At 43.2% G+C, this 16,219-nt stretch overlaps 1 protein-coding gene across 1 annotated transcript in view; it reads left to right on the forward strand.

Annotated features, from left to right (window-relative positions):
* Positions 1 to 16,219, forward strand: part of LOC106561050 (ATP-binding cassette sub-family C member 8) — a 122,853-nt gene that overhangs the window by 71,159 nt on the left and 35,475 nt on the right. Inside the window, exons 14-18 of the mRNA XM_014124633.3 lie at positions 1,512 to 1,623; positions 1,931 to 2,044; positions 2,212 to 2,284; positions 2,419 to 2,524; positions 15,607 to 15,639. Coding sequence (XP_013980108.1) covers positions 1,512 to 1,623; positions 1,931 to 2,044; positions 2,212 to 2,284; positions 2,419 to 2,524; positions 15,607 to 15,639 — 438 coding nt within the window. The remainder of the gene's footprint in view (positions 1 to 1,511; positions 1,624 to 1,930; positions 2,045 to 2,211; positions 2,285 to 2,418; positions 2,525 to 15,606; positions 15,640 to 16,219) is intronic.

The following is a 16,219-nucleotide window of genomic DNA, read 5'->3' on the forward strand; positions in this document are numbered from 1 at the left end:
TTACCGCTCTGTAGAGCTCACTTCTGTAATCATGAAGTGCTTTGAGAGGCTGGTTATGGCACACATTAACTCCACCATCCCAGCCACCCTTGACCCACTCCAATTTGCATACCATCCCAACAGATCCATAGATTATGCATTCTCAATTGCCCTCCACACTGCCCTCACTGACCTCGATAAGAGGAATACCTATGTGAGAATGCTGTTCATTGACTACAGCTCAGCGTTCAACACCGTTATACCTGCCGAGCTCATCACCAAGCTTAGGACTCTGGGTCTAAACACCTCCCTCTGCAACTGGATCCTGGATTTCCTGATGGGCTGACCCCAGGTGGTGATGGTAGGCAACATTACCTCCACCGCTCTGACCCTTAACACGGGGGCCCCATAAGGGTGTGTGCTTAGTCCCCCATTGTACTCCATGTTCACCCACGACTGCGTGGCCACGCACGACTTCAACACCATTATCAAGTTCGCTGACGACACAGCGGTGGCAGGCCTGATCACCGGCGAAGATGTGTCAGCGTACAGGGAGGAGGTCAGTGACCTGGCAGTGTGGTGCCAGAACAACAACCTCTCCCTCAACGTCAGTAAGACCAAGGAGCGGATCATGGAGTACAAGAAACGGGGGTCGAGCACGCCTCATTCACATCGATGGGGCGGCAGTGGAGCTGGTAGACCATTTCATGTTGCTCAGAGTCCAAATCACTAAAGACTTAGTGGTTCAAACACACACTCACGGTCATGTTGACGGCGCGACAGTGCCTCTTCCCCCCCTCAGGAGGTTGAAAAAGTTTGGCATGGGCCCTCAAGTCCTGGAAAAGTTCTACAGCTGTAACACTGAGAGCATATTGACTGGCTGCATCATTGCTTGGTATGGCAATAGCATCGCCCTCGATCGCATGGTGCTACAGAGTGTTGTGCAGACAGCCCAGTACATCGCTGGGGCCGAGCTCCCTGCCATCCAGGACCTGTATATCAGCGGTGTGAAAAGAAGGCCCGGAAAATCGGCAAAGACCCCAAGCCTCAGCTTCAGCTTACTGAGTCAATATCCACAAAATGTATGGTTGAATAAGAACTCTTCAAATGAATGATGCGGTGTGTGGCTCGTTGAATAGCCTGGAGTGTATAAGAATGTCACAGCTGACTGAACCTCATTTACTGGTAGATGTACAGCAAGGCCTGTATTGTATTCCAAGCTTATACTAATCATTATGGCTTAGTTTATTCCAGATGTACTGAAGCAGCTAGCTGAAGGAACATAAAAACGGAATACTTTTTTACTTTATTCATTTCAGATATTCTGGAGACTTGCTTTAGGAAATGAAACCTTTTCACTTCTCCATATTTAGCATTCCTTGATCAGATGATTCTACCAGGAGAGTTACCTGTGTATTTTAAATGTGTTGTTCCCTATCCCATCTCCAATGCGGTAACCTTTCCTTCTTGTAACCCACTCTGGAATGTGAAAATGTGAAATGGATCTGTGGCGTCCCCTGTCCTCTCTTCAGTGCCCAGAAGCTGAGTGAGTTCTTCAGTAGTGATGAGATTGGAGACGAGCAGGAGCCCAACACTACCATGCCCGCTGGCCCCAGCAACCACAACAGCAAGTACCAGGCTGTGGTGAGTAGGGAAAACACACACATGAACACATTTGAACGTATCCCCACACACGCGTGTGCGCACAAGTACACAGCGCTCCCACAGAGTTTTCTGCCCCCAGCAATTCTTATACACTCAACCACTCACTCACAGGCAGAGTGCACATCACTGAATTATTAACTGTTTCTCTTCACTCTGTATGTTCTATCCTCCTTCCTCCACCTCACTTACACTCACCACCCACCTCCACCACTACTCTCTGTGGTGTCCATAGTTGTCCTTTAAAAAGCCTAAGCCATGGCCTGTTCCCTCCCTGCGCCCCTCCCAGCCCCTGAAGGTGGTGAACAGGAAGAGGCCCCCCAGGGAAGACTGCTGGAACAACTACAGCCACAAGGGAGGCGACCCGCCCCCCCAGGAGAGGGACCAAGACCTCTGCTTCAGGGTGAGTGGGAGGTAGTAGAACTAGATAGATTGAACTTATATCATTCAGTGTCACCGGTCTGCTGCCAGGGAGCATCTCTTGTCTGACTGCTTGACATTCAGTGTTTAACATTAGCTTTGATCGGCGTGTATCATTTACATTTTATTTATTTATTTTTTTCTCTCCAGATAACCAGCGGATATTTCACCTGGACAGACGGACCTCCCACCCTGTCTAACGTAGACATCAAGGTTCCCTTTGGTAAGGCTCTGATCCTGGAGGAAGGTTAAATACCATGGTATTCATACACTATCAGAGGAATAACTAGAGGAATCACTACTACTCCCTCCTCCTATCCCTCCATCTCTCTCATGTCCTTTGTGTGTGTCTCTCAGGTCAGCTGACTATGATCGTGGGCCAGGTGGGTTGTGGGAAGTCGTCCCTGCTGCTGGCAGCTCTGGGAGAGATGCAGAGGGTCTCTGGGACTGTCACCTGGAACAGGTAAGACTGGATGAAATTACTACTCACACCGCAGATATCACAGATGGATGGACTGACAGACAGACATCTATGTACTAGTAGGATGGACATACTAAACAGTTTCTCAAGCATCTTTCTCATCAAATCAAAGAAAAGGACTATTGAATTACAGTATAGGTTTGTGTGACCTGAGCTTGGATGATGTAAATTCCAAAGGTCAAAGATTAGAGGTGAAAGGTGTGTTGACTCCACAGAGAGCCAGGTAGCTGCAGTCAACATAAGACTGGCTGTTTACCTCTCTCAGCTATATAAAATGCTCTACAGCACCAATTCTCGTGTAATGAGTCTGTCTGGGGAAGAGAATGTGTTTGGGATGGGGAGATAAATACTGCAGCTCTCAGGGCCATTTAATTAACATCAATATACCACTGCCTGACTCGGCTCCTTCCTCCTCCTCCAAGTCATCCAACTAATAGGATTTCGCTGATTTACTGGCCGCTTAAAGAGCTTTTGTCACAAATTTTCCTCACGTCAAATGCTGTGTAGGTTTAAGAGAAACTGAAGTAAGTGATGGATACTATGCTCTCTCTAGATCTGTGTTGCTCACCCAAGGTGTAGGGATATGTGTGAGTCAGGAGTTTATGGAGTGATGCTTGCTCAGTCATTTGTATGTGGTCCCACAAGCCTCACTGAGATACTCTGAAGCCCAACGTATCAAACTAAAATACAAAATAATTTAGTAAAATATTGTATTTGCATAAGATACAGGTATTTTGTCGTTTCGAAAAATAAATTAAAAATGTAATGTTCAAATCAAATAAAAGTTTATTTGTCACATGCAGATGCTATTGCGGGTGTAGCTAAATACTTGTGTTTCTAGCATCAATAGTGCAGTGATTACTAACAATTCACAACAATACACATAATCTAAAAGTAGAACAATGGAATTAAGGAATATATCAATATTAGGATGACCAATGTTGGAGTGGCATAGACTAAAATACAGTAGAATAGAATACAGTATATACAAATGAGATGAGTAAAAACGTTTACATATTTTTGCTTTAAAGTGACTAGTGTTCCGTTATTAAAATGGCCAATGATTTCAAGTCTATGTATATGGGGAAGCAGCCTATAAAGTAAAGGGTTATGTAACTGGGTGGAAGCCACCTAGTGATGGCTATTTAACAGTCTGATGGCCTTGAGATAGAAGCTGTTTTTCAGTCTCTCGGTCCCAGCCTTGATGCACCTGTACTGACCTCGCCTTCTGGATGATAGCGGGGTGAACAGGCAGTGGCTTGGGTGGTTGTTGTCCTGTGACATTGGGTGCTATAGGTGTCCTGGAGGGCAGGTAGTTTGCCCCCCGGTAATGTGTTGGGCAGACCGCACCACCCTCTGGAGAGCCCTGCGGTAAGGTTGCAGGCGGTGCAGTTGCCATACAAGGCGGTGATGCAGCACGACAGGATGCTCTCAATTGCCCATCTGTAAAATTTTGTGGGTTTTAGGTGCCAAGCCAAATTTCTTCAGCCTCCTGAGGTTGAAGAGGCACTATTGCGCCATCACCACACTGTCTGTGTGGGTAGACCATTTCAGATCGTCAGTGATGTGTATGCCGAGGAATTTGAAGCTTTCCACCTGCTCCACTGCGGTCCAGTCTGTGGATAAGGGCGTGCTCCCTCTCCTGTTTCCTGAAGTCCACGATCAGCTCCTTTTGTTTTGTCGACATTGAGTGAGAGGTTATTTTCCTGGCACCACACTCCCAGGGCCCTCAACTCCTCTCTGTAGGCTGTCTCGTCATTGTTGGTAATCAGGCCTACTACTGTTATGTCATCTGCAAACTTGATGATTGAGTTGGAGGCGTGCGTGGCCACGCAGTCATGGGTGAACAGGGAGTACATGAGGGGGCTGAGCACGCACCCTTGTGGGGCCCCTGTGTTGAGGATCAGCGAAGTGGAGGTGTTGTTTCCTAGCTTCATCTGCCTAGGGGCGGCCCGTCAGGAAGTCCAGGACCCAGTTGCACAGGGTTGGGTTCAGACCCAGGGCCCCGAGCTTAATGAGGAGCTTGGAGGGTACTACGGTGTTGAATGCTGAGCTATAGTCAATGAACAGCATTCTTACATAGGTATTCCTCTTGTCCAGGTGGGATAAGGCAGTGCGATGGCGATTGCATTGTCTGTGGATCTATTGGGGCGGTAAGCAAATTGAAATGAGTCTAGGATGTCAAGTAAGCTAGATGTGATATGATCCATAACTAGCCTCTCAAAGCACTCCATGATGACAGAAGTGAGTGCTACGGGGCGATAGTCATTTAGTTCAGTTACCTTTGATTTCTTGGGTACAGGAACAATGGTGGACATCTTGAAGCATGTTGGGACAGCAGACTGGGATAGGAAGAGATTAAATATGCCCGTAAACAATCCAGTCAGCTGGTCTGCGTGTGCTCTGGGGATGCGGCTAGGGATGCCGTCTGGGTCGGCAGCCTTGCGAGGGTTAACACGCTTTAATGTCTTACTCACGTCGGCCACAGAGAAGGAGAGCCCACAGTCCTTGGTAGCGGGCCGCGTCGGTGGCACTGTGTTATCCTCAGTGGGCGAAAGTTTTTAGCTTGTCCAGGAGCAAGACGTCAGTGTCCGACGTGGCTGGTTTCCCCTTTGTTGTTCGTGATTGTCTGTAGACCATGCCACATACGTCTTGTGTATGAGCTGTTGAATTGTGACTCCACTTTGTCTCTATACTGACGTTTTGCCAGTTTGATTGCCTTACGGAGGGAATACCTACACTGTTTGTATTCGGCTATATTCCCAGTCGCCTTGCCATGGTTAAATGCGGTGGTTTGTGCTTTCAGTTTTGCACAAACTCTGCCATCTATCCACGGTTTCTGGTTAGGGTAGATTTTAATAGTCACAGTGGGTACAACATCTCCTATACGCTTCTTTATAAACTCAGTCACCGTAGCGGGGGAAATTCGTCAGATGTTATTCTCGAAGGCTACCCGGGAACATATCCCAGTCTGCGTGATCAATCTTGAAGCGTGGATTCCAATTGGTCAGACCAGCGTTGCATAGTCCTTAGCACGGGTACTTTCTGTTTGAGTTTCTGCCCATAGGAAGGGAGGATCAAAACGGAGTCGTTATCAGATTTGTCGAAGGGACAGCGGGTGAGGGCCTTGTAGGCATCCCGGAAGAATTCTCTTGGGAGGTAATACGGTCCGCATTTGATTGTGAGGTATTGGGTGAAGAAAAGGACTTGAGTTTCTTTATGTTATCACAATCACACCATGAGTGGTTAGTCATGAAACATACATCCTCGCCTTTCTTCTTCCCAGAGTTCTTTATTCCTGTCTGCGCGATATACTGAGAACCCAGCTGGCTGAATGGACAAAGACAGTATATCCCGAGAGAGCCATGTTTCTGTGAAACAGAGTATGTTACAATCCCTAATGTCTCTATGGAAGGAGATTCTCGCCCTGAGCTCGTCTACGTTATTATCCAGAGACTGAACATTAGGGAGTAATGTACTCAGAAGCGGTGGATGGTGTGCGCGTCTCCTGAGTTGGATTAGAAGTCCACTCCGAATACCACTTCTCCTCCGTGGTGGTTTTGGATCAGCCTCTGGAATCAGTTCAATTGCCCTGGGGGGTACAAAGGATCCAATTCGGGAAAGTCGTATTCCCAGTTATAAGCCTGAGTTACTGCTGCTCTGATATCCAAAAGTTATTTCCGTCTATGTAATGCCACAAAAAAATTCCTGGGCTAATAATGTAAGAATTAAAAAAAACGAAATGCTGCAAAGTTGTGTCATCAAATTTTATTTGTGACATGCGCCAAAGATAACAGGTGTTTACTTAGAATCCCTTAACGAACAATGCCTTTCTTTTAAATACCTAAATAAAAGCAACTAATAAAGACTCTCCTGTGAGGATCCAAAGATCAGGACAGTGGATCAGTGTCTACAGAGCCCTCTCTGATTACTTTGAAAATGGTATAAAGATGTTATAACGGAAACATTGTCACCTGAGGAGCTTTTACACTTGAGGCGCTTTGGTGTGTATCAGGTTTACATCCTTTACGTGGTGTAGAAAATATCAAGGATGAAGAGAATGTTTTTGTGATGATAGGATTGTGATTTTAGTTCCCTAATGAGATCATGATAATTAGGATACTTTGCCTCGTAACTAGCCACGCCTCAGGGAACCGCAAGCGTTTCAGCATGGCGAAAACGCCCCCTTTCTAACCAAGGGTATAAAAGATTGAGTTAAGAATTAACATACCAGACTAAAAGAACCACAAGCTGCAGCTAGGTCTACATTAGTCATGACCCTGAAACGCAATACGAGGTTGAAGAAGACAAAGGAGCCTCTACCTGTCACGTACTGACCATGGTAAGTGGTTATTTTCTATGGTAGAGTAGGTCAGGGCGTGACAGGTGGTGTTTGTCTATGTTTTGTATTTCTATGTTCAGTTTCTAGTTTTGTATTTCTGTTAGTTTTGTTTGGTATGATCTCTATTAGAGGCAGCTGGTCGTCGTTGTCTCTAATTGGAGGTCATATTTAAGTTGTTTGTCCCACCTGTTTTTGTGGGTGATTATATTTTGAGTAGTGTGTTTTCTCTCTGCGTCACGGTTTGTTGTTTTTGTTAGTTAAAGTATTTAGTGTATTGCATTACGTTTCACGAATAAATAAAGATGTGGAACTACAAACACGCTGCATTTTGGTCCAATCCTTCAGACAGCCGTGACACTACCAATCAATGCTACGGTTGAGTAGCTGTTCTAAGTACTGTATCTAAGAAAGTGAATTTACGTAGAACCATCCGGTTATTCTCTTCAAATCATCGTCGCCTACAATGCTCTCATTACCACTCTGGGGTTCATTGACAAGGCTGACCAGCCGTCCTCAGAAGACCACTCTTCCAGAACGAGTGCAAGTAAACAGACAACTAAGAAGAAGGACATTGTGACCTCTTGTGGACAATCAGACTTACACCTTAGAATGAAGGAGAAGGCCATCCGAAGAAGGCCCAATCAAACCCTTATGACAAAGCGTAAACCTTTCCACGAAGGCCCAACAGAAATACCCGATAAAGACCTTCAACACGTAAATACATGCATTACTTCTTAACCAAAAGAGCGGCAGTTCGGGGCAAGGTATTAGGGCTACTGTGAGCGTAGTTCCCAAATGTATCCATGTGTTGCTTCTCCCTCTCTCGCTAACTCTCTTGTGTAACAAGTGTCATATTGTGTTAGTCCGCTAGGGACCTGTTGTCCCCCGTATTAAGTTTCTAATAAATAACCTATACCGTGTGTGTATCCTGTGTTATCATTTAGTTTGTTAGTAAATAAATAAATCAATGTGTGGTACAGAATGATTAGAAAGACTCGGGTTTGTGCAGATTCACGCGATGTTCAGAATGAGACTGATATGAGGAAATTAGGAATTAGTGCCTTATCTAAATATATTCTTGAGTTAATTCAGGAGACGGTAACTCGGTAAACTACTTATCCCGTGGTGCCCCAAATCACTAATGAGTTAACCTCTTACATCTAGACGTTCCGCTAGCGGAACACCTGCTCCAATATCCAATGATGGGCATGGCGCAAAATACAAACTCCTCTAAAATCCCAAAACTTCCATTTTTCAAACATATGACTATTTTACAGCATTTTAAAGACAAGACTCTCATTAATCTAACCACACTGTCCGATTTCAAAAAGGCTTTACAGTGAAAGCAAAACATTACATTATGTCAGCAGAGTACCCAGCCAGAAATAATCAGACACCCATTTTTCAAGCTAGCATATAATGTCACAAAAAACAAAACCACAGCTAAATGCAGCACTAACCTTTGATCTTCATCAGATGACAACCCTAGGACATTATGTTATACAATGCATGCATGTTTTGTTCAATCAAGTTCATATTTATATCAAAAACCAGCTTTTTTACATTAGCATGTGACGTTCAGAACTAGCATACCCCCCGCAAACATCCGGTGAATTTACTAAATTACTCACGATAAACGTTCACAAAAAACAACAATTATTTTAAGAATTATAGATACAGAACTCCTCTATGCACTCGATATGTCCGATTTTAAAATAGCTTTTCGGTGAAAGCACATTTTGCAATATTCTCAGTAGATAGCCCAGACATCACGGCTAGCTATTTAGACACCGACCAAGTTTAGCCCTGCCCAAACTCCGATTTACTATTACAAAAGTTTGATTACCTTTGTTGTCTTCGTCAGAATGCACTCCCAAGGACTGCTACTTCAATAACAAATGTTGGTTTGGTCCAAAATAATCCATCGTTATATCCAAATAGCGGCGTTTTGTTCGTGCGTTCTAGACACTATCCGAAGTGTAAATAAGGGTTACGAGCATGGCGCAATTCGTGACAAAAGATTTCTAAATATTCCATTACCGTACTTCGAAGCATGTCAACCGCTGTTTAAAATCCATTTTTATGCCATTTTTCTCGTAAAAAAGCGATAATATTCCGACCGGGAATCTGCGTTTAGGTAAACAGAGGAAAGAAAACAAAGCATTCTGTCGACGCGGGCACGCGCCTGAGTCTCACAGTACTGTAACCAGCCACTACCCAAACGCGCTACTTTGTTTCAACCAGAGCCTGCAAAGCCACGATTCAGCTTTTTGCCGCCTTCTGAGAGACCATGTGAGCCGTAGGAAGTGTCACGTAACAGCAGAGATCCTCTGTAATGGATAGAGATGGCAAAGAAGGCCAAGAAATGGTCAGACAGGGTACTTCCTGTACAGAATCTTCTCAGGTTTTGGCCTGCCAAATGAGTTCTGTTATACTCACAGACACCATTCAAACAGTTTTCGAAACTTTGGAGTGTTTTCTATCCAAAGCTAATAATTATATGCATATTCTAGTTTCTGGGCAGGAGTAATAATCAGATTAAATCGGATACATTTTTTATCCGGCTGTGAAAATACTGCCCCCTATCCATAACAGGTTAACTGTTACATGATTAATTGAATACAGTAACAACTAAACATAGTAAGTAATTATTCAATAAATAACAGTCATCACATTAATGAGTCACGTCACGACAGTTGCTTAGGACCTGGAAGCAGAGCTGCCCTATCTGTCGGCGCCATCTTCAGTAACAAAAATGTTTGACTTGCTAGGACTGTAATATGTGGTTGTTTATCTACCTTAGTTGAATGCACTGCACTCGAAAAAAAGCTGGGTTAAAAACAACCCAATTATTGGACAGAACACACATTGGGTATTTGATCTAGCCAGTTGGGTCACAAACAGCCCATTAACTTTTTAAAGTTGGGTTGTTGATTCTGGGTTATGGAGCGATAATCCACCAGGTCAGATCAGAAGACTGTAGGTGTGGCTTAGTAGGGGCGAGGCTTTCAGATAGTTATTTTTTGGCCACCGTGAGAGTAAAAGTAATTCCGGTTAATCTATTCTGTTATTGTCTGACTTTTAGTTGCTCTGTATAAAAATGTCTGCCACTCACACCGGATATTATTATTGGCCTTGTTTCAGGGGTGGAGCTCATTAGGAAAAATACCCAGTGTGCTTTGCAAGTGTTAATTTTTACATTTACATTTGAAGTCGGAAGTTTACGTACACAGCCAAATACATTTAAACTCAGTTTTTCACAATTCCTGACATTTAATCCAAGTACAAATTCCCTGTCTTAGGTCAGTTAGGATCACCACTTTATTTTAAGAATGTGAAATATTAGAATAATAGCAGAGTGATTTATTTCAGCTTTTATTTATTTTATCACATTCCCAGTGGGTCAGAAGTTTACATACACTCAATTAGTATTCGGTAGCATTGCCTTTAAATTGTTGAACTTGGGTCAAACATTTCGGGTAGCCTTCCACAAGCTTCCCATAATAAGTTGGGTGAATTTTGGCCCATTCCTCCTGACAAAACTGGTGTAACTGAGTCAGGTTTGGAGGCCTCCTTACTCGCACACGCTTTTTCAGTTTTGCCCACAAATTTTCTATAGGATTGAGGTCAGGGCTTTGTGATGGCCACTCCAATACCTTGACTGTTGTCCTTAAGCCATTTTGCCACAACTTTGTAAGTATGCTTGGGGTCATTGTCCATTTGGAAGACCCATTTGCGACCAAGCTTTAACTTCCTGACTGATGTCTTGAGATGTATCCTTCAATATATCCACCTAATTTTCCTGCCACATGATGCCATCTATTTTGTGAGGTGCACCAGTCCCTCCTGCAGCAAAGCACTCGCACAACATGATGCTGCCACCCCCGTGCTTCACGGTTGGGATGGTGTTCTTCGGCTTGCAAGCGTCCCCCTTTTTTCCTCCAAACATAATGATGGTCATTATTGCCAAACAGTTCCATTTTTGTTTCATCAGACCAGAGGACATTTCTTCAAAAAGTATGATCTTTGTCCCCATGTGCAATTGCAAACCGTAGATTGGCTTTTTTATGGCGGTTTTGGAGCAGTGGCTTCTTCCTTGCTGAGTGGCCTTTCAGGTTATGTCGATATAGGATATAGTTTTACTGTGGATATAGATACTTTTGTACCCGTTTCCTCCAGCATCTTCACAAGGTCCTTTGCTGTTCTGGGATTGATTTGCACTTTTCACACCAAAGTATGTTCATCTCTAGGAGACAGAACACGTCTCCTTCCTGAGCGCTGTGACGGCTGCGTGGTCGCATAGTGTTTATACTTGCGTACTATTGTTTGTACAGATGAATGTGGTACCTTCAGGTGTTTGTAAATTGCTCCCAAGGATGAACCACACTTGTGGAGGTCTACAATTTTTCTTCTGAGGTCTTGACCGATCTCTTTAAATTTTCCCATGATGTCAAGGAAAGAGGCACTGAGTTTGAAGGTTGGCCTTGAAATACAGCCACAGGTACACCTCCAATTGACTTAAATGATGTCAATTAGCCTATCAGAAGCTTCTAAAGCATGACATAATTTTCTGGAATTTTCCAAGCTTGTTTAAAGGCACAGTCAAATACTCTATGTAAACTTCTGACCCACTGGAATTGTGATACAGTGAAATAATCTGTCTATAAACAATTGTTGGAAAAATGACTTGTGTCATGCACAAAGTAGATGTCCTAACCGATTTGCCAAAACTATAGTTTGTTAACAAGAAATTTGTGGAGTGGTTGAAAAACGAGTTTTAATGACAACTGTTTGTTTTGGTCCTTTAGCAGAAACTCTTATCACACCATAGTGCCATCAGACTTCTGATACCAATGCAGGATGAAAGGGGGCCAGAAAATGAACCGTTATAAAGAATGAAAATACAAATTAGAGGTCTCGAAAGTATCTTGTTCCAAAATGCAAATTGTAGTTCAGGCTGGTGAAATGCAAATGACAAAATACTCAAAAGTAATTGAAATACGAAATTTAAAATACATGTAACCGAAATACTGCCCGTCTCTGCTCAGATCCTCCCATCTAAGGAAATATTTAAAAAAGGCCACACTGTAGGGAGGGAAGGAGGTAGACAGAGATAAGGGGGAGAATTAAAGGGATGTCATAGAGTTACAAGTGGGCCAGTGAGAGATGGCACAGGGAAGAGATTGAATGAAAGGATAGATAAGGTCTTGAGCCTTGGTGTTAATGTGTAAGTATCTACATTGAGTTTGTACTCAGGCTTTGGCTTTGTGACTGGCCACCTGTCCATGGTCAGACTACTGTCTCTTCATAAAGATCAGATACCTTGTTAGATTGTCCCCTTGCCAGCCAAACACACCCTCTCTGGTCCTCATGCCAGGGACAAGCTGGCACGTCCTCAGATACTGGAGCCCAACCTACACCCTGGCGGCTGGCGCCATCCCACACACTTATCATATAAACAGAGTTAGACAAAGGCTATTTAGGCAGAGCCTTCATAAAGGATTTAATGTGATGTTTAGAGTGGAATGTTACTGTGGTGGGGATCAGGGATTGGCTAATGTCCTGAGCTTCCTGTGGACAGCTTGACTTTGAACTGTTGGGTCAAATCTTTTTTGTGGGATGTTGTTTTCTAGAATAGTCATCTTTGTCGTCATCGTCGTCATTATCATCATGTGTAATGTTTTTAATCAGAAGCGTCGTTGTCGTCATCAGTCACCGTAATTTGCGATAGCACAGCATAACCTTTGTTAAACACATTTTCAGGAGGCCTCTTCAGAGATTTTAGCCACCCGTGAGAGTAAATGTCATTCCTGTTCGTGTCATGTTTGTACACTGCAAATAAACATTTCCTTCATTATTTTTTGCACATTATTATATAACATAGAACCACCAGTCAGGATGATACAGACAGCTCAAAAGATATTTTTGTCATAGATTTAAGCATAATGATTGTCTCTAAATTGCAGGAAAAAGCTGTTTCAGGTGTTTAAAAATGTAATTTAAAACTTAAGGACGAGGTGCCTAGCCTCCTCCAGAACAACCCCCATCCACCCTCACATACTTTGTGCCCCCTCAGATTTTTGGGGGTTCATGATGCCACTGATCTTCTTCACATATGTGTTATTTGACTTGAGGCCCAGCAGTGAAGTTTTATTTCCTTTAAAAAAAAAAGAAATGTACTTGCCCCAAGAAGGGTTCAAACTCACTGCCGTCATATCCCTCAAACTTCAGCCTAAATGCCTTAGTGGACTGCACCACCAGTCAGTGATAGTAACTGTTATACAATACAGCTATTTGACAAGGTCGCTATCAACTTTTTTTACGCTTCAGTTACGAATATAAATATTTATTCGTAAAATCCCATGGTTGTATGTGAAATGGTGCCAATGTATTGGCACACCATTTTTTTTATTTTTTAGACCAAGTCAAGGGTAACAAATTAAACCTAGAAGTTTTAGAACCTCCAACTGGTAGCCAAGTTGATCTGTTTAACAAATGCGATTGGATGGTGGCTCTACAGTGTGATGGGTTGATAGGTTGATTCGTTATTTTTTTACCGGATATAATTATGTGCTCAGCTGGTTGTATTCAGCATAGTGGCTAATTGTGCCAGGTTGGCCTATGAGAAAAGCTAGCAGCTAGCCATTTTAGACCACAGGTCTAATCCTATGTGTAAGCAAAAGTTTCCGAGTATGGTCCCATCCATTACACCCATTAAATCAAAACAGTAGCTAAGACTCTGTCGTTGTGATCTTATGACACCTCCTATGTTATCTCCAATGAATTGTTTTGACAGTTGCTTCCTTTAACTGGCACTAACAAAGTGGTGTTTATGATAATGCATTGATTAGTCTCCAACAAGGACTCTGTCAGTGTGTTTGTTTGACCTGGCAGCACTTCTCCCTGCTGTCATCACTGTCTTTACGCCATGCCACATCCCCTCCCCTTCGACCTTACCCTCACCCCTGTGTAGTAATCCCTGTGAACCCCCGTAGAGGGGTCCCCTCATGTTCCAAGTAGGACACCGCACATACTCAGAGGTTGGGATGATGACTTCTAGTAATCTCTCGTAACAGTTCGCAAGATGAGTTCTGGGTTCCGAGAATAGAAAAGAAAAGTGGACTAAAATGTTGTTATTGACTGTTGTTCAGTGCATGTCCAGTTTTTCATCAGATATGTCTAATCTTCGATTACTTGTCAAGCCTGCAGCATTGGTGAAATGGGTAGAGTTTGTTTTCCTCCCGGTTTCTGGGTGTGTTTGTGTGTTAAAGAGCAGGGCGAAAGAGACTTTCATTTTGGTTGAGGAAGTGGCGTCTCCTCACCAAGATTCATTATCATTGTCTCATTTTCACTTATCAGGAGTGGTCACCAGGAAAGACATTAGGTTCTTCCTAGCTAAGTATCTGTTCCTTTTATCTTTTAGTTGTGATTAGTGCTGTACGCCCTAGCTGGGTGCTAATAATATTTCCCATTAAGATCACAGTTCTCTATACGTACTGATGCGCTTGCAGAATGACATCACAATCAATCTGGAATATTGCCTGCTGTTCAATGGTCATTTAAATACATTTGGCCTCAGGATTGGGGTTTTAAAAATCTCTTATCTGCAGGTCTTGACATGAAGAGTATAATTATCCTTAACGATGAGGAGTCTCCGTAAGAGATGAAAGCTGGCTGTCATCAGCTCTAATAGTTTGGTGATCCTGTTTGTGAAGGAAGTACAATAGAACAGGATAAGTATAGCCTCTTACATGGCACATTAGCTCTCACTCTGATAGCTGGGACATCATTAGCCTCTCCAGTGACTGGGTCTATTTTCTGTTCAACTCTGTGGATTTTGAGACTTTTTTTTTTAATCAAACCCTTTCTTCTACAGTTTTCTTTAGTCTAAGTTTTTAACATTGACTGACATACAGTAGTGTGTAAATGCTACAGCTGGAGTTACTTGCAGTACAGTATTAGTTGGCCTAACGTGAAAGTTGTTCTGCAGTGTGTTATTTGTCCTGCAGTCACAAAGACCTTTTTCCTCACAGGCCTAACACCTTCTCAACACACTACCTCACTACTCTTTTTCATTTTTTTTTTTACTTTATAAGACTGTGTGTGTGTGTGTGTGTGTGTGTGTGTGTGGCACATCGTCAGATTCTTAAATATCAGTCTTCCGGAATTTGTTGACAGCTGTGTTCCCTGGTCATGTCTCCTCGAGACGGGGCCATTTTACATGCTTGGTGGTGTGAAAACACAGAGCATGTAAAATATGCCCTAAGAAACTGGCCCAGAGTCAGATGGTTTCCTATCCTCCTAATGGTTAAGGTTAGGAATTGAGGGTGGGTAATCTGATCCTACATCTGCAGCTCTCACCTTTTCTGGCTGTAAACTCACTCCATCAGAAACACTGACCCAGGAACTCTGGGGAAACATGTAAACTAGTCAAGGCTAAAAATACAACAGCAGTGCCTACTGGCCTGGGGAAGTTCAACCTGAGCCAGGAGTACCCAAACAGCTGCCACAGTGAAAGGGAGTACTAGTGGAAACTAGTGGCACAGAGGTTGGGTCAAATATTAGGATGATATATATATTTTTATTATTTTTTAAAGGGCGTTTAGTACTACTGTAGCTACATGAGTGTTTCATAGTTTAAGAAATGTTGCCATAAATAATATGCTACCTTTTTAAATTGATGTGACCTCTGTTTTCTCAACTCTTTTTCTTCTCTCTGCAGTTTGCCCAACCTGGACTCTGAAGGCGATGAGAGGTATGTGTCTGAAGGAGACGAGCGGTATGTACATGTATTGGATCGTAAGAACATTTCTATAGCTCTAGGATACGCCAGGTCAACACAATATGAGCAGGAGTCACTGATGTAAGAGTGGCACATTGACAGTAGAGATACAGAGGACGTCTTGGTAGGACATACACGGGTTTGTGTTTATGTCTCCGGCAACAATCTTTTTCACACACATAGCAGGGTACAATTTAATATGCTCTACATCGCTGTCAACACAGCTCAACTTTCCATCTGTCAATGATGTCACTCACAGCATGACCCACACAGGGAGCAATACACACACACACAAAAAAAGACACACACGGCTGTTGTCTTTGGGTAATCCCTCTCTCTGTCCTGCTCCACTACTTTCCATGATAAAACACGAAGCTTTGTACTATGCTAAGGTGTGTTTGTGTGTGTGTGTGTAGCTTTTGTGGTACTTATGTGCATGCAAGCCTGTTTGTCTGTATGTGTGTCAAATCGAATTGCATTTGTCACATGCTTCGTAAACAACAGGTGTAAGCTAACAGTGAAATGCGTAGTTACAGACCCTTCCCGACAATGC

The sequence above is a fragment of the Salmo salar genome, chromosome 10 (genome assembly GCF_965601325.2).
Source record: "Salmo salar chromosome 10, fSalSal1, whole genome shotgun sequence".
NCBI lineage: Eukaryota > Metazoa > Chordata > Actinopteri > Salmoniformes > Salmonidae > Salmo > Salmo salar.